The sequence below is a fragment of the Castor canadensis genome, chromosome 8 (assembly GCF_047511655.1).
Source record: "Castor canadensis chromosome 8, mCasCan1.hap1v2, whole genome shotgun sequence".
Taxonomy (NCBI): Eukaryota; Metazoa; Chordata; class Mammalia; order Rodentia; family Castoridae; genus Castor; species Castor canadensis.
Window position 1 is genome coordinate 116,329,399 of NC_133393.1, and position 21,061 is coordinate 116,350,459.

Consider the following 21,061-nt stretch of genomic DNA (forward strand, 5'->3'; position numbering starts at 1 on the left):
GCACCTTCTGTCAGATGCCCTTATTTCAGCATTCGTCCTTACGCGATTAAAAAAGAGAGGTCAGAACTTCAGGGACTAGACCCATGCTCCTATTAGTTTATCACAGAACCGGGATTTTAGGAGGCGGGGGACGACAGTGCACCACGCTTGCCATCACAAGGAGTGTCTTCCCATGTAAGTCAACATTCTCTCCTCCAAGAGCAGTCACATTCTGCACTGTTTACTTCTTAGTTTGTAGCTTGTGGTGTTGGTTCATGCATTCTGGTTTTTAATTATCCACAGTGACGTGCGATGGGGCAATGGCACAGCTTCCAGAAGTGCTTAGGTAGTTTTTGAGGTTGAGAAATGAAGACAAATCAGTGGGTGATTACAGGGTGAACAAACATGGAAGTCTCCTACCTGGTCGCTTTGCATTAAGATGGTTCTATTTATTTCTGCATTTTGTAGCTCCCCCCCCCTCCTCCATAGTAAAATGTGAATAACAACAACCACCCCTATAGGTTATTACTCTTGTCATCTTCTCACTCGTCATTTTGTTTTATCAAAAACAGATGGGACAGTTCCCTAGGGATTGCCTGGGCCAGTCTCAGTAGAAAACGCTACTTTGGATTTCTGACACAACTGTGCAGTAAGACTGAACATTTTTTTGACCAAAGTGGTAATGTTTGTAGAACTGGCATTGGAGAGGTTTCTTTTGGTTTACATTTAGGCCCTAAAAATGTCAAGAAATAAAGTAGTTACAATTGATGCCTTGAAAATATTGCTATGGAATATTTCCTGTGGATCTATTTGAAATGTTTATTCTGTGTATTTTATCTTTTTAAAAAGTTTTTTGGCAGTATTGGGGTTTGAACTTGGGCTTCATGCTTACTTGGCAGACGTCTACCACTTGAGCTACTATGTCAGCATATTCTATGTATTTTAATGTTTTGTGCTTCATAAATTTTTTCTTTGTAAAATAGTATGCTGCTTGTTACTTTAAGAATAATTTTAGCTGGTAATCAAATCCAGAGATTGGTTGATATAATAGAGTGGCCAGTAAGCTTGAAGTTTTAGAGACTAGTCTTCAATTTGCCATTTAAGAGATGTTACTAGAAAATCAACTTCCTCATTGAAAGTAGTGATTGATGTAAATAATGTATGCCACTCCTTTTTACCCAGTAAGCATAAGGTAAATTAGTTTAAATGCTTTGGATCTTAAGTTCCAGAACTATGTGGACTGAGATTTTTCTACATTTTTTTCCTCTGGTTAGTTTTTTGCATTGTTCTGCTGCTTTCTAGCAGTTCCTTCTTGGGCATGCTACTTTTCCGAGTTCTAGCTTCATTTATAAGAGTGGGATGATGATAATAATAACTAATGGTCCATTGACAGCACTAAATGACATAATGTATTTTTGTTGTTAAAACAGTGTTTTCAGTTTCCCTCAAAGAGAAACCTATTAGTAGTTTAAATTCCTCTTTGGAGAGAACATAGGTTTTGGTCAGACAGACTTGGATTCTAATTCTTAGTCTTCAATAACTAGCTAAGTAACTTGAAACAAAAACTTAATTCCTTTAAGCTTCAATTTGTCCATTAGAAAATAGAGAGGTTGTTTAATTTGTTTGACTGTGAGGGATTGTCAAGGTCCATGAACTGGCACAGCGCAGGTGTTGCATATTTGGTTTTCTTGAGTAATAAGAAATTTTTGTAGGCTCTAATTTGATGGAATAGAATCTTGCAGGAATGTTTTATTTTACTTTTAATCTTCAGATTTAATACTGCTACCAAAATAGTTTCTTAGTATTTGTTGAACAGATAAATTATTTGTATGACAAAGGGGGGAAGTAGGGAGAGCAGTTAAAGAATATCAAAGATGAGGTGAATTTGATCAAAGTACATTATAAGCAGATTGTAAATATTACAGTGAAATCCCTTTTTACAATTAATTTATGTTAATAAAAAATTTTAAAGGAAGAAATTAGGCATTGCTGGGCATAGTGTCTTACATTCATAATCCCAGCACTTTGTGAGGCAGGAGGATCCTGAGTTTAAAGCTAGCAGAGGGTACATAAAAAGACCTGGTCTCAAAAAAAGGGAAATTAGCTAATGCTTAAATCTCCCGTTAGTGTGCCAACTTCTCACCGTTAAAAACCTCCTTAGATGATTATGCAATTACATGGACAATGCAGCGTTCTTTTTTAGAGACATTTGGGGTAAGAGAAACTTACTTTATAATGAATTAAATAATCCATTTAGTGAGTCTTGTAAACATTTGTTTATTAGGTTTGGGTTAGGCATTGTGCTGGACTCTGTAAGAATTAAAAATTTTTGTAGTAAATTCAAGGAGAGGGTTAGTGGTCAAGAGCCAAGTTTTTCTGGTGACAAACTGAGAATCTGAGTTTTGCCACTTAATATCGTAATGGTCAAGTTACATTTTCCTCATTGTAAAACTGGTTTATATTGCCTACCTTGTAGAATTATTGTTTTAAGTAAGATAATGTTTTTAAAGCAGCCTTCACAGTCCTAGACCACCAAGCAAATCACATCTTAAGTGAAAACTGAAAGGGAATTTGCTGTTGCTTTGTTTTCTGTTAAAATAGGTGGTTATTCATTTTATCATAATGGAAGAATTAAAGGCTATTTGGAAAAAGATGAACAGATTATCAGGGGATTAGAGCACTAGTCCTATCTCTGTAACCTTGAGCTAGTAGATACTTGACTGCTCTTAGTTTCTTTGCTTTTAAGATAAAGAGACTAGACCAAATGATCCCTGAGATTTCTTTAGACTCTGATGTTCTGATTGTGATTTCTTAAGATACTCAACTGGAACATCTAACCACTACATACATAGCACTGTATTAGGTTATGTGGGTTAAAATACAATAAAAGGATAGTGTGTGTTTTCCAGAAGGTAACAATCTAGTTGGGAACACATATGCACATGAAATACTTGACAGAATCCAAGTAAGTGCTGGGTTGAGTTATGTAGCCTGTAAGTGGTGTCACATTCCTGTCATTGAGAATGGTTAGAAGAAAGACTTTAGTAGAGGGAGAGAGACCATATGTAAGTCTGCAGTCCAGCAGACTTGCTGTCACCACTCTTCTGCTCCCCCGGTAGCACATCCTCGGTAGAAATAGCCCTTTTGTAGAATGAGATCACGATACTAGCTTCTGCCAGAGTATTGTAGGAGCTCTGTGTTTCAGAAAGATCTGACTCATAGCTTTGAACTGGATTGCCTATGTTATCAAGGGCTTTCATCTCTTGTTTTCTTCCTTTTTAAAATCAATTTCAGAACTTTTGCTACTGCCTTTTTTCTAGTTTTCCTCTTTCTGTTTTAAATGGTAACACTTTTTATTTCTTATTTTATCCATGTTCATGTAACATGGTTTTTCTTGCTTGAATATTAAACTATATCTACTCTTCACACTCACCCCGCTCCTTCCCTCCCCCCACCCCCTCGATACCCAGCAGAAACTATTTTGCCCTTATCTCTAATTTTGTTGAAGAGAGAGTATAAGCAATAATAGGAAGGAACAAGGGTTTTTGCTAGTTGAGATAAGGATAGCTATACAGGGAGTTGACTCACATTAATTTCCTGTGCATGTGTGTTACCTTCTAGGTTAATTCTTCTTGATCTAACCTTTTCTCTAGTTCCTGGTCCCCTTCTCCTATTGGCCTGAGTTACTTTAAAGTATCTGCTTTAGTTTCTCTGCGTTGAGGGCAACAAATGTTAGCTAATTTTTTGGGTGTCTTACCTATCCTCATATCTCCCTTGTGTGCTCTTGCTTTTATGTTTTGATTAAAGTTCAGTCCCCTTGTTGTGTTTGCCCTTGATCTAATGTCCGCATATGAGGGAGAACATACGATTTTTGGTCTTTTGGGCCAGGCTAACCTCACTCAGAATGATGTTCTCCAATTCCATCCATTTATCAGCGAATGGTAACATTTCACTCTTCTTCATGGCTGCATAAAATTCCATTGTGTATAGATACCACAGAGAAATGCCATTTTTCTGGTTCAGATTTTTATTCTCATTATTTTGTGAGAATTATCTCAAAGGTACTAAGAATGGACTATGGAGTGGGTGGAAATGAGAGCATATAGTTAAATGTGTGAGCAATGGGGTTAGGCTGCTTTTATTCAGATCCCAATTCTGTCATTTACTAGCTGTGTGACCTTGATCAAGTACTGAACTCTGTCCAGTTTTCCATACGAAAATGGGGATATGATAGTTGCTACTATGAGGTTGTTTTCAGGGTTAAATGAGCCAATACTTGCTAAGTTCTGTGTCTAGTGATTGATAAGCAGAGTAGATGTTAGATGTTACGTGAGAAGAAGTAAATAGTATCTCAGATTGGTACAATTAGTAATAGTGGTATACATACATTAGAGACAATAGACTGAATGGCTAATGTAATTAATATTAGTTGTCTGGGGATTGAGGAGATCATGGGCAGAGGGCTTTTTATTATCAGCCTTTTGTGCACCATTTTATTGTCTTAAAGATGTATATTTTGATATGAAGAGCATTATTAACCATGTAAGTACGGCATTGACTCTTTGCTAGGCCACAAAATAATGAGGTTTACAAAATAACACTTTGTAAAATAATAAGAGTTTGATTATAGGCTTTCAGATACTTCAGGAGGAGGAGTGTGTGTGTGTGTGTGTGTTTGTTGAAATTAAAACTGAGTCATAGTCTCCTCCTAGAGTATCCTAAGCATTTGTGAAGGTGTTTTTAAATTGTAATGTGTTTTTAACAGAACCTCCAACAATCACATAATCCAAAAAGGTGTTTTTTCACTGTCAAAGATATGTATATTTGTCTTTCCATGCATCATCTCATTGTGTTATTGTATGATTAGATTTATTATATGTGGATTATTTAAGCATTAAAATATTAAATATTTTAATTCATGAGTCAGGGCAATGTTGTATTTATTATATATATAGAGAGAGAGATAGATAGATAGATAGATATAAAAATTTCAACCACTGGCATATTTCTCCAGTTCTGAGGAACTGGACTTTTAGATTTTTTTTGTGTGTTACTGAGGTTTGAACTCAGTGCCTCATGCTTGTTAGGCAGGCACTTTACCATTTGAGCTATGCCCTCAGCCCTTTTTGCTTTAGGTATTTTTGGAATAGGGTCTTGCATTTATGCCCGGACTGATGTTTCCTGTGTAACTGGGATGACAGGTGTGTGCTGTCAAGCCCAGCTGTTGGTTGAGATGGGGCTCACTAACTTTCTTAGCTGTGCTGCTCTAGAGCTGCAGTCCTCCAGATCTCTGCTTCCCACGTAACTGATATAACTGGTGTGAGCCACAGCCTCTGGCCTTAGATTTTTCTTAGAAGAGAGTTATAAGCAGCTAATTTGAAAGTACAGTGAAACTTCAGCATTTGTGAAGGAGATAACTGCAAAAAAACTTAGTATCCTGAATTGTAAAGGGTTGAACAGAATACTTTTTTTCCGCATTTATAATTTGCCAAATGAATTTCTAAAGTTAATACATACTAAATAAAATAGAATATTTCTTTAATAAATCATTATTTTAGGAGCAGTGATCTGATTATCAGTGATGTAGTTGAGGATATGGAGATGATAGGGCTAAATGTACCTAAACATTTTTTCTTCCTGAAGCATTTTTTGTATATGTCAAATGGCTTTTTTTTTTTTAATCAGGTGTTTTATTCTAGGGGAAAAAATCAAGTGGAAAAAATTTCTCATTGAGATGTTACACCATACCCTTTTTAGCTTTTAAGGATAATTTTCTGATTATGACCACTTGTTAATTTGTAAAGGATTCAATGAGGGTTGAATAAACTAGTATGAGTTGGCTGGTTAGTTTAGACAGTGGTGCTAAGAATGCCAAGGTCGTGACTTTGAACCTTGTACAAGTTGACAACTTGCTCTGGCTGGTGGAGTGGCTCAAGTGGTAGAGCGCCTGCCTAGTGAGCTTGAAGATCTGAGTTTAAACTCCAGTACCACCAAAAACCGAAAAGCTAGTATAACTATCCATGTCTTATCCCATCCCACCATCCCATTTCTCCCCACCCGCTTCCCTCTGCACCTGACTCTATGGGACTGGGGACTGAACTCATCCTAACATTTGTGCTCTACTACTTTGAACCAGCCCTCTCCATTTTCATGGAAAAAAGAATGTCCTTTGGGCTAAATACAGAAATCACATATTTTGTTAGTTAGAATCCTCTGATTAAAAAAAATGTCAGAAATCCTATTGAAACTTAACTTGAGTGAAGAAGAGAATTTAATTTACTGTCTTGGATACTCCAGGTATGGGATGGCAGGGTTGCAGTTGGACTCAAGGGCTACTGGAACCTGAGATGAGAATGCCACCCAAACTGTGTCTCCTCTCTTTTGCTCACTTCCTTTCAGCTTCATTTTCTCCTAATGGAGAGTAGCTTCTTTGTTCTATGTGATAGAACATGGATGCCATGTTATTTATTTTTTGGCCATACATCTCAAATGTAACTAACCACAGATGAGCTGCATATTTTCTTTTCTACACTGAAAAGTGGCATTGGTTGGTATTGATTTAGTTTTATGTCTACTAAAAGACTGTCGGGGCAGCAGTGTTACTGGCTAAGATTGCTTGGTTGGAGTTGGGGGAGGACAGCTGGGTAGGCAAACTATTTCTGATTGACATACTGTTATGTGAACTCTGTTTCTAGCCTTCTAGGTTTTTACACACTTTAGGAGATACTGTACGCTGAACTTAGCTATTCTTCACAGTAAATGTTCTAGTTGAGTTATTGAATAACATCCTTTTTTTTTTTTTTTTTTTTTTTTTTTGGTGGTGGTGGTACTAGGGCTTGAACTCAGGGCCTTCACCTTGAGCCACTCCACCAGCCCTATTTTTTGTGAGGAGGTTTTCGAGATAGTGTCTTGGGAACTATTTGCCGGGGCTGGCTTCAAACCACGATCCTCCTGATCTCTGCCTCCTGAGTAGCTAGGATTACAGGTGTGAGCCACTGGCACCCTACTTAAATAACATTCTTTCTCTATGAATAATCTAGACCAGGAATTGGCAAGCTTTTTGTACAGGCCAGTTAGCAAATACTTTCAAGTTTGTGGGCCATATGGTTTCTGTAGTAATTACTGAACTGTGTCATTGTATGACAGCAGCCATAAGCATTGTGGAAATTAATAGGCATGCTGTGTTTCTTATGAAACTTTATTTATAAAATCAGTGATGAGCCAAATTTGGCTGATGGGTCATAGTTCGCCAATCTCTGGTCTAGACAATACATAGAAACTATGTATTTCATAAAAAATTTATATATTTTTCAACCATTGAATTTTGCTGATCTCTGGTATTTTACTTCATTAGAACTCTATGTGGGAGATGGTTTGGATAAAATAAGAATGTATGTGTATGTATTAGAATCTTATTGGGTAGCTTTGTCAGAATACACATGCTTCCATATAAAACCATTCAGTCTGTGGGTTTGTGGTATGTATATTTTTAAAACATTTCAAGGCGATTTTGATAAACACTCCTTCATTTTATCCTCCACTCTCCAATACCCAGTTTGATATATGAGGAAATTGTATTGTAGGAAGGGGAAGGACCCTAATTTGACATGTAACATATGAAACATTGTATACAGAGCACTTTTAATGTTACCTCCTCACTACTTATCAAATTATAGCTCTGAGCTAGGCATTATCCTAAACACTTTTGCATATATATTCATTAACTCTCACAGCTTTTCCTATCTGTTTATCAAATGAGGAAATTAAAACATTAGGAGGTCAAATAACTTGCTAATTGTGTGTAGTGGCAGAACTGCATTAAATCCACATTACCCCTGTTTTTATAGCACAGCACAGTGTGTTACAGATGATAATATTTGCAGAGTTAGTTATTATTTGGTAGGCAGTCCTAGCCAAGGTTGCATTTTAAGTTTCATTCTGAAAAACTGAACAGAAAGTACAGGGAATTCCTAAATCCCCCCTACAACTACATAGTCTTCTCCACTATCAACATCCAGCAATCGAGTGGTGCATTTTTTAGCAATAGATGAAATTAAATTGATGCATCATTATCATTCATAGTCTAAACTTTACATTAGTGCTATATATTCTTGGTGTTGTACAGTCTGGATTTTAACAAATGTATTTTAATGTGTATCTACAATTACAGAAGATCCCCTACTTAAAAATTTTCTATTACTGAACGCATGCAAAAGTTACACGTTAAGTAGAAATAATAGTTCACATTTTGAATTTAGGTCTTCTCCGAGTGCAGCCGTACAGCAATATGCAGATACTTTCTTGTGATACTGGGCTGTCTCAGTGAGCCACAGTTCCGAGACAGCCATGCAATCTTAAAGGTAAACAGCTGATACCCTAGGTTAATCGTATAAGGTGCATTTTCAACTTCTGATGAATTCATTGGGATATTATTACCTCTTTATAAGTCAAGGAACAATTTGTCTGTTTCACAGCCCCCAAAATGCTCTGTGCTGTGTCTGTTCATATGTCCCTCTTCCCTAAACCCTGGTAACCATTGATTGTGTGTGTGTTTGTGTGTGTGTGTGTGTGTGTGTGTGTGTGTGTGTTTGGATTGAACCCAGGGCCTCATGCATGCTAGGCAGTGCTGCTTCCTGAGCCACATCCCCAACCATTTTGTTTTTGTTTTGTTTTTGAGATATGTCTGTCTAACTTTGCCTGAGCTGGCCACAAACACTATTCTTCACCTCCATGTAGCTGGGATTACAGGCATGTACCACCATGCTCAGTTGACCATTGATATTTTTTACTGCTTCTATACTTTTGACTTTTCCAGACTTTCATAAAGGTGGACACCTAGTATGTACTTTTTTTAGATTGACTTACTGTTTCAGTTTCCTCCATGTTTTCTGGGTCTTTATAGCTCAATTCTTTTTTAGCAGTGAGTACTATTTTATTGAACCTACCATAGTTTATCTGTTCATTTTACAGAAAAACATCTTGGTTGCTTCCAAGCATTGCTCTTTTACTTTTCCCTATGATTCTACAAAGTACATTTTACTGAACTGTTTACAATTAAGGAACAGACTGAGAGGTGAAGTAATTACTTTAGGTTCACATCATTAACAGTTGACAGAGTTTGTCTTAGAACCTAAACTTTGTGACTCTCAAACCCATATTTCTCTACTATATATATTAATAGGTTAAAATACTATTTTAAATTATTTTTTTATGAGACAGTAGAAAAACTATCAGTTACTACCAGTTCTTTCGTATTTAAGGAATTAGGGATGATTCATTTTTGTCATTTGTGGTGTGGCTCTTTTTTGAGTAAACACTTTGACTTAAAATAATAAAAGTACATTTCCTTAAGCATCCTTTTTTATACAAAATTTCTTTTATTCAGCCCATTATTTTTCCTGTTTCATGTAAAATATACTTTCATTAAATCCTATGAAAGGAGGTGACTTTCATCGAAATAATACTAGGTGTAGATGGAAGTAGAAACAGATATTCTCAATATTAAATCTGTGGCAATAGTTAAGAGAGGACAGATGGTACTGGTTTAATTTATAGATGCTTCAACTTTAATGCTTTTTGAAGAGTGCCAGTGTCATTTGTAAATTTAACCTGAAGATTTATTGCTGGACTACGTTCTCATACTTAGTAGTGTTTTGGGTCCATTTTGGGAGATTGATGTATTTCAAATGCCACATTCAGCACTTACGAACTGTTTTATCTTGGGCAAATTACTTCCCCTCATTTTTCCTCCCTGAGAAATGGGGATAACAGCACCTACCTTTTAAGGTTCTTATAACATGTACATATTGTACATTTTAACATGTATATATTTTACATTTTCAGTCTCTGCATGCAATTGGGATTTGTGTATACTGCTAATGGTGCCTCTTGCTTTGGCTAAGTAGCAGTAGTGGTTAGTTACTGCCTGTGTATGGACCATCTTTGTGGTTTCTGGATGGTATAATAGTACACTTGCTGCCCCTTGTTTCAGTCAGCAGTCCATTTCATTTGAGGAAGTTTGATTCCTGGTTGTTTTTTGAAAACTGTGGATAACTTCTGGTCCAAGATCAAGAAAATGATAGCATCAAAATTTGTGGGATACATGTTAGTAGCTTGGAAGAAAATCCCAGGGATAATACTGGTTCTTTAGGAAATTCTGTATACCAGTGGATCTTGTAATGAATAATGTGGGGATTGACAACTCCAGGTTGACCAGTAGCTCAGAAGAGGCCATCTTTGAACATGAAGTTTTAGCAATAGAATAATCAATTTAATATGTTTACTTTCTCTTTTTGATGTATCCAAAACAGTGATAAATAATAAAACTTTCTATGCCTAAGTAAGTCTATAAAATGTTTTAATTAATGTAAATAATCCTTTAATTAGTAAATAAAATCCACACAGCCTTACTGGGGTTTAAACTGAGGTCCTTGAGCCTGCCAGGCAGGTGCTCTAACACTTGAGCCACCCCCCCGCCCCCGGTAGTAAATAAAAGTTCTAAGTGGTGTATGCTAGTCAGAATTATAGTGTTTGAGTATAAAATTAGAAATTACTCTCAAATGAAATTGAATATACTCCATGAAGCAAAGGTGGTGGTGGTGTGCTCACATGGACATTTCTATGCAAATACAATATTATTCATTCTCTGTAATACATTTGGATAAGGTTGTCTTAACAATTATGTATAACAGTAGAGACATTTCCTATTAGAAATGGAGGAAGATAAGTATGTATTCTTATTTTTTCCCTAATATTTCATTTGATTGTCAGCACTGGCAAGATGCTAATGCTATAGGCCATGGAAATGGAGAAACAATAACAACACTTACTTGCAGAAAATTTGATTGTATATTTAGACTATTCAAAGAGATAATCTAAAATCACAGTTTTACATTTTAGCCTTGTCACCATATATTAAAATCTGTGAACATTGGCAGTAAAACAATGTACTGGTTATAACTAGCTCAAAACATAAAGTAATTTATGTAGCTCCGTCAGCAACTCTTAGAATTGTATTAGTTAGGATAAGTTAGGCTGAAATAGCAACCCTAAGTTTTAATGGCTTAAACGTTAGTGGTATGTGCTACACATACATTATGGGTTGACTACTCTGGGACCCAGAATGATTGTCTTTACTCTTTGCAACATTTCCTGTCTCCATGACAGAGAGTGAGAGAGAGAAGGAGCAGGGAACGTGTCCTTGTGTTCGTATTCTGTTTGTTAAAAATGAAGCCTATCTCTTCAAAGAGCCAAGAGTCTTATCATGTACTTGAGAGAAGAACTGGGAATCTTTGATGTATAGCACTAATATGATTAAAGTTATATTTGAATGTAAAAATCAAGACCAAAGAAACCCAAGGAAAAGATTAATGTATGTGACTATATGTAATATAATGTCTGAAATTTATTGAAATAATAAATCAATTTTAAAAATAGGACAGAAGTCTTTAAATCAGTAAGAAAATGGTTACTATCTAATCCTGTATATACATAAAAGTACTCAAACATATTAAACGAATTTCAGGATCGAAGCAGAATAAAGTAGCCAACTGGTATGAAAAGAAAATTCTCAAAAGATGAAATAGAATAGGAAAACATTTAAAGTTCAATTTGTAAATATTAGTCTGAATAAGAGAGAATTTAAAAATAATACTTAGTGCCAGTGAATTTATAGAGAAAGGTTAATCATAAATTGGTGGTAGAATTGCAGCTCTTGAACATAATAGTTTATGGTTCTGTCAAGAACCCTAAACAAATTCATGCCCTTTCCAGGAAACGTACCCAAGTTAAGAAGAAGAAATGTTAAACAAGTTATAAGGTATTTTTCAGTAGTGAGGACAAAAAAAAAATCCATCCATTCTTTTATTTCATTTAAGGGCACAGATATTATGCCAGGCTCTGCCCTAGGCACTGGGGTTGCACGTATGATTTGATAGGGTTCCTAGTTTGTCATAGCTTAATGTCCAATGGTAAAGAGAATGGTAGAGGAAGACATAGAACAAGAATGCCTGAGGGGGGAAAATCTGAGTTTAGTAGGACATTTAAGAATAACCTAAATATTCAGAGATTAGAGAAGTAATGTTTCAGTGTACTTCAATATATCAGCATATGCAGTGGTTAAAAGCAGTTGTTATAAAAACTAATGGCATTAGGAAATGTAAAAGAAGACTATAAAATGAGTATTAAGATTATAGACTGCATAAAATATATAAACATTTGGGAAAGTAAAGAGTGTATAGCAGTATTGAAAGAAATATGCAAGAATTAGGTGAAATGTTTTCTTTCTACAGACATTTGATAAACATTTAGGCATGCTAAATTTCTATATGTAATACAAATACATGTATTCATATGAACTAATGCTAGAAAGAAATGAAGTGAAAACCAGTTTTTAAAGACACTAGAGATTGATGAACAGTTTCCTGCTATAAAAATTCTTTTATTGTCATGTCAAACTTTCTTGTTGGAAGTAAGAAGGTTAATTTGGTAATTTTGGATTTAGGCAGCGGTGGTACTATGGTATGAAGAGAACCAGTGCCACAACTTTGACTCTGTTTATTAGAACCAGTTATCATATACTGTTATTCAGAGTTAGACCACAGCAGAATATATTATATAAAGAACCTGGTGTTGACTGAAAAAAAAAATAGTTTGAAATCTTTCCAGTTAACCAAATGATTTTTGTCCCATCTTCTCTTAAAGATGGTGCATTAAGTTAATAAAGGATTCTGTCTTTAGAGTAGTGCCATCTATTGGCCCTGTTAGCTAATTACATTTTAAAAGAAACTATTTTATATATAGTAGCCGCTGGTTTTCTTTGTCATTCATTGTTCACTTGCTTGTATATATTTTATGTTGACTTATATATGTTTTATGCTATATTTATTACTTTTTAAAAGTTGATATGTTATCCCTAGAATTCAGTTCATTACTACCTACCTAAAGCTTTCCTTTCTTGCCAAAATTGTTTGCATGTTTCTTTTTGGCTGTAATAGAATGCTTTTAATTTACAATAAAGGAGTGTAAAGAATGAGTTTTTCTTTTCAATGAGCTCCATCTGTGTGCTTTTTGATTCATTTTGTTTTAAGAAGGTCATCAGTATTTGCTAGAACTTAGAAGTGAATCAAGTACCCATGGAAATATTTTTTTCTTCCCTTTGTTCTTGTCACCTGAGCTTTATAGTGCTCTAATATAATCTTATAAATTTAATAGAATTAAATTTGAGCAGCTCAAATGCTAAACTTAATTTTCAGTTAGATTCTTGGCTCAGAGTCTGATTTACTAGACCAGACTTACCTGATAATGTCTTACCTGGCAGCAGACATTTGTACAATACAAGTCATAAGTATATCGTTAAGTCCGTTTGCCTTGCTAATTCATCTGCATTTATGGGCTGTGCACTAAAGGCAGGCAGATTGCATGTGTCTCGTGGGTAATATATATGTGCCTAGAGTTTTGTTGAATTGGCTTCTCTTTGTATTTTGGCTTAGGAATGCATTTATTTAATTATTTGAGAAGTCCATCATCTTTTCATATGTGCATTTACCTATATATTTTGCCCTTTGAATTATCTTTTGTCCTCTAGAAATAAGCAACTCATAAAATTTAAATTGTGTGCTATTCTGATTAGCATGATGAAATTTAACACCCATTGTCTAAAAGCAGGTAAGTAACAAAGTACTTTGTTTAAGAAGGGAATGAAGAACTGAGGCTTGAAATCCCTTAAGTCTTTCAGTCTTACTGCTGCTGGTCCTTACTACACCTCAGAAGCACTTGATATGTACTAATGTTCCTCTTTAGATGCATGAGTAGTTACTTGACTTGCTAAGTGCAGCCTAAATAAGAGAATGGCAGACTTTTAATTCAGTAGTCTCTTAATCTTAGTGGAGGACTTTTTCTATTATAGCAAGCTGATTCTAATAGTATTACTATATTGTTATTATTATTATTATTATTTTTAATGGGCCTGATGTTTGAACTCAGGGATTTGCACTTGCAAAGTAGACGCTGTATTGCTTGAGCTACTCCTCCAGTCCACTTTGTTCTGGTTATTTTGAAGATTGGGTCTCATGAACTATTTGCCCAGGCTGGCCTTGAATTTCAATCCTCCCTGTCTCAGCCTCCTAAGTAACTAGGATTATAGGCATGAATCACTGATGCCCATTTGGAATTACTGTATTCTTAAAAGTTAGAAATACTACCAGATGCTGGTAGCTCTTGCTTGTAGTCCTAGCCACTTGTGAGGCTGAAATCTGGGAATTACAGTTTGAGACCAGCCCAGACAAATAGTTCTCTAGACCACATGTCAACTAATAGCTGGGCACAGTGGCGTTTGCCTGTCATCCCAAGCTATGGGGGAAGCTGAGACTGGAGGATCATTGTTCCAGGCCAGCCTGAGCAAAAAAAGTTTGTGAGACCCCCCCATCTCAAAGGAATAAAGGTGGACATGGAGGTGTGTGCCTATTATCCCAGTGATGGCGAAAATGTAAATTAGGGAAGGATCACAGTCCAGGCTGTCCTGGGTAAAAAGCGAGACCCTGTCTCCAAACTAACTGGGACAAAAAGGGTTGGAGGCATGAGTCAAAACTACTTAACAAGCTCAAAGCCAAGTTCAAATCCCAGTACCACCTACAGGGGGAAAAAAGTTAGATTTACCTAAGTATTTTTAAATAAATACTGCTTTTCTAATTGGAGATAACAAATTCCTTCCTGGTTTCCATTGACATCAAGGAAAAATTAAAGAATATTAAAGAGCTGACTTAACCAACTATTTATATATTGAAAATATATCTTATAACAAATTTTTTACTTTAAAAATTAATGTTATCTATACATTTGTAATATATATTTGCTTATATGAACACATTAAGAAATTGCCTGGAGTCCCAAGTACTTCAGAGGCTGAGGCAGGAGTCTCTCTCTTTCTCTTTCTCTCTCTCTCTCTTTTGTGGTACTGGGCTTTGAACTCAGGGCTTTATGCTTCCAAAGCAGGCACTCTACTGCTTGAGTCACACCTCAGTTCCAGGAGAGTCCTTCAGCCCAAGAGGTTGAGGCAGCATAGGTGACGTGATGAGACCTGCTTTCTTAAAATATATGTGTGTTTTAAAACTTCAAATTACTAGTCCTGGACATAAACCAGTGTTCAGTCTGTGTAAAAATGAGAAAAGCTCAAGTTTCATGTTACAAAATTTGGTAATAAAAGTTTAGGTTTGCTTATACATCCTTCCACCTTTTAGTGAGAGTAATTCAATTGCTCTAGAATTACTTCAGGGATATATTTTAAAATATCTTTTTAAAAACTGGTATCTTTTACTAAAAAGTAAAAACAACTCTGGGTAGGGCAAAACAGATTCTGAAATAGATTAATTTTAAAATGTTACTGGGGTAAAAGTCTAATTTCCAGTAACATTTGGCAGTGTTGGTAAGAAAAAATGAACTGTAAAGAAACTGGGAATACAATTTAAATATTATATGTAGTAAGGAAAATCTCTGAGAGTGGAAATGAAATTAAAGACACACAAAAGCTGTTAGATAGTAATTTTCAAAATTTTTTTTATATATTCATTATTTGCATGTAAAAAGAATGTAATTGTCCTTAGTTTAAAAAAGCAGTTTGTTGTAGCAGATTTTCAAATTGGAATAATTCGAAATTTATATGTTATTTATGAAGATTATGTTGCCTTTTTCTTTATTTTAACTTACTGGAAGATTGTTGCTTGAGTTACTATTTTTCTTCCCACTGTTGTCCTTCCATTCTATAGTGTGAGGCCCTTGAGGGCCGAGGCTGAATATATTGTGGTACTGCTCTGAGCCACAATGGAGTCTGGTGTGAAAGGAAAAATCACATTGCTGATGCTGTCTATATTTAAAATAGTGATGTTTGGTTCATCATAGATTTTTTTTGTGTGGTTGGGGGGAGGATAGGGAGGAAGCACTAGCTTTAACTTTTAAAACATTCCACTAAAATTTTCTTTTTTAAGCCTTGATTACTGAGATTTTTGACATCCTCTTCAACTTTGCATTTTTTGTCTTACTCTGTCTTGGTCCTGGGTCCCAATTCATTGTTGAGAGCTTTATACAGAGCAGATTCTCAAAACATGTTCTGTTACATACGTTATTCCATTCTACTTCAAAGCTAAGGTCAGGTTTTTATTGTCTTCCAGGTGTCTCATTATAGATCTGAATCAATGGCTTAAAAATTTATTTTTATGCTGGTAGGGGAGAATAGAATCAGAAAAGAAAATTTCAAAAGAAGAAAGTGTTACTAGGTTGAGAAGCATCTTTTTTCATCTTACTCTACTGAGTTTAGAACATAGAGCTGCTGAAAATTGGAATTCAGTGAAATAGAAAAGTTTAAAAAAGATTAAATGAATAACTCCTATGTGTCAGTTTACTTTGTTGCTTATTCAGAATGTTAACTGTACCCAATATACTACACCTGCCAGTGTTCTAATTTAACCAGTTCCATTTTAATGGAGTTTGAGAACAGTTTCTTAAAAAAAATTTAGTAAACTATCTGCAATATTATTATGAATCTCAGCTTAATAAAGACATCTGTATGGATTAAGAAATTGTATTTATACACAATGGAATTTTATTCAGCGACAAAGAATGAAATTTTGTCATTCACAAGTAAATGGATGGAACTGGAGAACATTATCTTAAGCAAAGTTAGTTAGGCTCGGAAGGCCAAAAAATTGCATGTTCTCCCTCATATGAGGACTATAGACCTAAAACAAATGCGGTCATATTATTGGACATGGGTCACACACTAAGGGGAAAATGCACACGGGAGGAATAGGGAAAGGAAAGGAAACCTAAAACTTGAATGTGGTTGAAGTACTCACCGTAGAGGAGTGAATAAAGTAATCTTAAACTGGCAGAGGCCACTGTGGGAAGGGGACTAGGATGTAGTGAAGAGTTCCGGTGGATATGAACCAGTATGGGTTGTAATACACATATGCATGGAAACAACACAAAGAATCTACATAGCGATCTTTATCTCAAACTAGCAAAAACACTGTGTTTTTCTTATTATCTTTTATGTTTTCTGTTCAACAAAATTAGAGAACAAGAGGGCAAAACTAGTTCTGTCCAGAAATGGGGGTGTAGCGGGGGTGGAGGTGGCCCAAACAATGTATACACATGTGAGTAAATGTAAAAATAATAAAATAAAAAAATAAAAACGCATCTATTTCCATTCTGCTAATGAGGTATGACTATTGCTGTGGTAGTTTATTGGCTTATAGCGTTATCATAAGGAACTAAGCATTTACTTGTTGGAAGGTTATATAATAAGCAGAATTTGCTTTTTTGAAACTTTTAAAATTCCTTTTTGAAAATATTCATATTTATAAATCAATTAAAATAAATAATTCAGATTGGTGGTCTTCTAGATTTATGGCTCAAATAAATAGTTTTGGAATTGCTAATGCAGTTTTAGTAGTGAGAGTAAGATAAATAGGCTTTTTCTCCCAGTAAAAGTCCCTTAATTTTGTATTATTAAGTAACAGTGGTAGGTGATATGACCAGAGGCAAGAGAATATAAATTGTTTTGAGGATTTCTTTCTTTTCCAAATATTTTATGATTTATCTTTTTATTTATATTTAAATATATATCTGAAAAATAGCAAACATTGCAATTTGACCAGGGATATTAAAAATGAACATACTCACTTTTTCCAGAAAAGAAACATTGTGTTGCAGTGCTGTATTACATTGGAGAAGCTGACTTTGTAGCAAATTTTGTATTTTATTTTTTATTTTGTGGCGGCACTTGAGCTTGAACTCAGGGCCTCATGCTTGCTGACACAGGTGCTCTTACCACTTAAGCTACTCTGCCAGCCCCAAAATTAGTATTTTGTATAGAAAATTGAACACAGCATATAAAGCATACAAGTTTTGAATACATGTAGTAGTCCATATCATTAAATTACATTTTTATATAAAAAGTTACTTTTTAAAAGGATATCAATATTTTTAGTACTACAGTCAAGTTGCTTAATGATAGGACATGTTCTGGGAAATGTGTCCTTAGGTGACTTCATCATCATGTGAGCATCAAAACAGAGAAGATATTGTTGTCAGTGAGCTAGCTGGCTTGGGTTCTTTTGCGCTATTCATGAAAATCATGAGTGGGAAAGAGGTAAGCTCTTCTAGTCTTGGCATTCCTGGGCCCTTGAGTGCTGAAGGCTTATGGACTTGCTGACAGGCTCAGAGGCTTATCGCTCCAAACCCTGAGAACTGTAGAGACTTACAGATCCAGGTTTCAAAAGTCAGAGTCTTTTAGCTGTAGGTGTTCAAGTTAGAGGTTTCTGCTCTGAGTCCCATTGTCAGCAGCCCAGCACCTGGCACTTGTGAATTCCTCAGCTCTGACCAGCAGCTAGCACCAGGTAGTGTTGCAGCCTTGGGCGGACCCTCTGCCTTCAAAGCTTGACCACTACCAGGACTTCCTGTGACTGCAGCCCTCAGTCTGTAGCCCACCACCTTCCACTTTCTGCTTTCTTGGCTCTCCACCTTATTTTGCTTTCTTTATACTTCAATGATCCTTGTCTTGCCTTCTTATACTTCCATCATCCTTTGTCATTGTCCTGCTGAGCCTCACTGCTTCTACCCGTTTATGTTCCTAGCCACTTTCAAATCTTATTTACTACCTCTCACTGTTACTGCTATCACTGCTGGTGCAAGTTGTTTCTGCCACTTTTGCTGTTGCCCTGCTGTGGCTCTGCTGACTCTTCTTTTTTCCCCCCAGTACTCAAATTTGAACTCAGGCCCTTGCACTTGCTAGGAAGGTGATCTATCACTTGAGTTATGCCTCCAGCTGTTTTTGCTTTAGGTATTTCTGAATAGGGCCCTAGATCCAAGTGGCCTCCCCTCCATAGTTGGATGACAAGCATGCACCACCACTCCCAGTTTCATTGGTTGAGATGGGAGTCTCATTAATACTTGCTCAGTCTGCTCTACTTTTGATAAAAATCATGAGTAGACAAAGAAAAGACCTTTTGGGAGAAGCCTCTTACTGGGCCTTATGTTGCAATACCAGGAGCTGCACAGGAGGGTATCTGCCTGCTGTAAACAGCCCGGTTACATAGCCAAGAGGGGGTGTGTGGCATGCAAATACAAGATGGTACAGCACAGCTTCCAGCTCTGCCATTTACAAGGCCTGCATAGGGACTAGTCCTAGGCCTCGCAAGTCCCACATCGTTCCAGTCACTAGCTGCTTGCTGAATTACTGAGGAAATACCCCTCTTCAGAATAGCTGCAGGGTCATCTAAAGTTCACCTAAGCTTGTCTTGCCTAGAGTGCTACCTTCCAAGGCCAGTGCAGGTTTTCTGGAGCCTTCCTGATTGAAGCAAGGTCTTCGGGTGCAGGAGTCCTGGCTTCATTTGCGGTGGTCATTGCAGCTGAAGTTGTTCTCAGAGTGATCATAAAGTGTCTCAAAAACAGCTGCTGTAAGGGTATCCTGGCTGGTTGGCATCGAAGGGGCTTAAGGCAGCCAGGCATAAGGAAAGGGTCTACTGCTATTCAAAGGCCTGATGGCTCACTTCCAGCATTTCATAAAAATCCCCCAAACAAAAAAGCATATACAATGCTTACACACATGCGCTCTCTCTCTCTCAATGTAGTACTTACACAAAAGAGTTAAAGCTCAAGGAAAAACTAGCATTCTTTTTTTTTTTTTTTTTTTCCCGGTGGTACTGGTATTTGAACTCAGGGCCTCATGTTTGCTAGGCAGGCACCCTACCACTTGAGGCACTCTGTCAGTCCAAAACTAACATTCTTAACAGCACTTAACAGTGCTTAATCTCGGCTCCAGTGCTTTAGAGAGAGTTGAATCCCCCCGTGTGTCTCAAAATAGCCTACTATACACCTAGGCTACACAGCATAGCCTTTGTTTCTACTACAAATCTGTGTAGCATCTAACTGAACTAGTTCCAATAGACATTTGTAACACAGTGGTTAAGTGTTTGTACATCTAAACACAGAAAAGATACAGTAAAAATATTAGGTGGTAGGAGTTTTGGAACTCCAGTAGAATCTTATGAGACTACAATTATATATGTGGCCTATTGTCTGAAATGTTATGTGGCACATGACTGTATTTAAGTAGATTTATATTTTGTTAGAGCTGTCCATTATTCATCTAGTGGTAGATGCTTAAACCCTCAGAATGAAAAGAGTTTAAAAAGATGTTAATATCTGAGACTAATAGTAGAGGAATTTCCCTCTATGTTAACTCTTCTCTGAGAACATAGAAGGTCTTTCCCTTTGTTAGGATGTTAGAGTTTATGTGAACAGTAGGTTAGAGTGTTGAAGCTGAAGGTTATGCTAGAATAATGGGAAAATTGGTATGGAGAATGAGAGTTGATTTCTTGAAGAGGTAACAGTTTTGTGGCACTTAAAATGAATTTCAGTTGCTAATTTGTTACTAATACCTGGTCTTAGATTTTAATTTTGAGAATGTGTAGAAGGATCATGCTTTTTCTCTAGAATACAGACTTCAGAATAAAGCAAAACTTAATCATTTCAATAATGAAAAATTTCCAAATAGCACAAAAGTAAAAATATTGAAATATTTTTGTACTTTTTTTTTTCATTTCTTGCTTGTGTGTGATTTTTCTCTTTAAACAGGAACTCAAACCCCAAAGCCATTATAACCATGGATATGGTGAACCTCTTGGGCGGAAAACTCATATCGATGATTACAGCACGTGGGACATAGTCAAGGCTACACAGTAAGGCTTTTGTTGTATGACGTAGATTTTAAGTGAAATATGGCCTTATTACCTTGGGGAAAATGTCAGTATCTTAATTTATTCTCTGTGAGTTTATTGAATGTGTCTGTTTACTTTTGGTACTTGCTAATCTTCTAGGAGTTTATTATTATAAGAGAATTAAGATTGATTATGAACAGGTAGAAAGCATTCTCATTATTAAAGGCACTTTAAATTGAAAGCACTAGTGCACATCCCATATTCTTCTCCCCCTCTATTGAGTACACTAATTAGAAATCAGGTAATGTCATTTATTTATTTATTTAATCTATACTGAGGGAGATATGGAAATGTCTAAAGAATGATCT

The 21,061-nt window shown here is 36.1% G+C and overlaps 1 protein-coding gene across 2 annotated transcripts in view; it reads left to right on the forward strand.

Moving 5' to 3' along the window:
• Nucleotides 1–21,061, forward strand: part of Zdhhc17 (zDHHC palmitoyltransferase 17) — a 72,238-nt gene that overhangs the window by 655 nt on the left and 50,522 nt on the right. For both annotated transcript variants that reach the window (XM_020184961.2, XM_074083974.1), the window contains exon 2: nt 20,611–20,714. In XM_020184961.2, the coding sequence (XP_020040550.1) occupies nt 20,611–20,714 (104 nt within the window). The remainder of the gene's footprint in view (nt 1–20,610; nt 20,715–21,061) is intronic.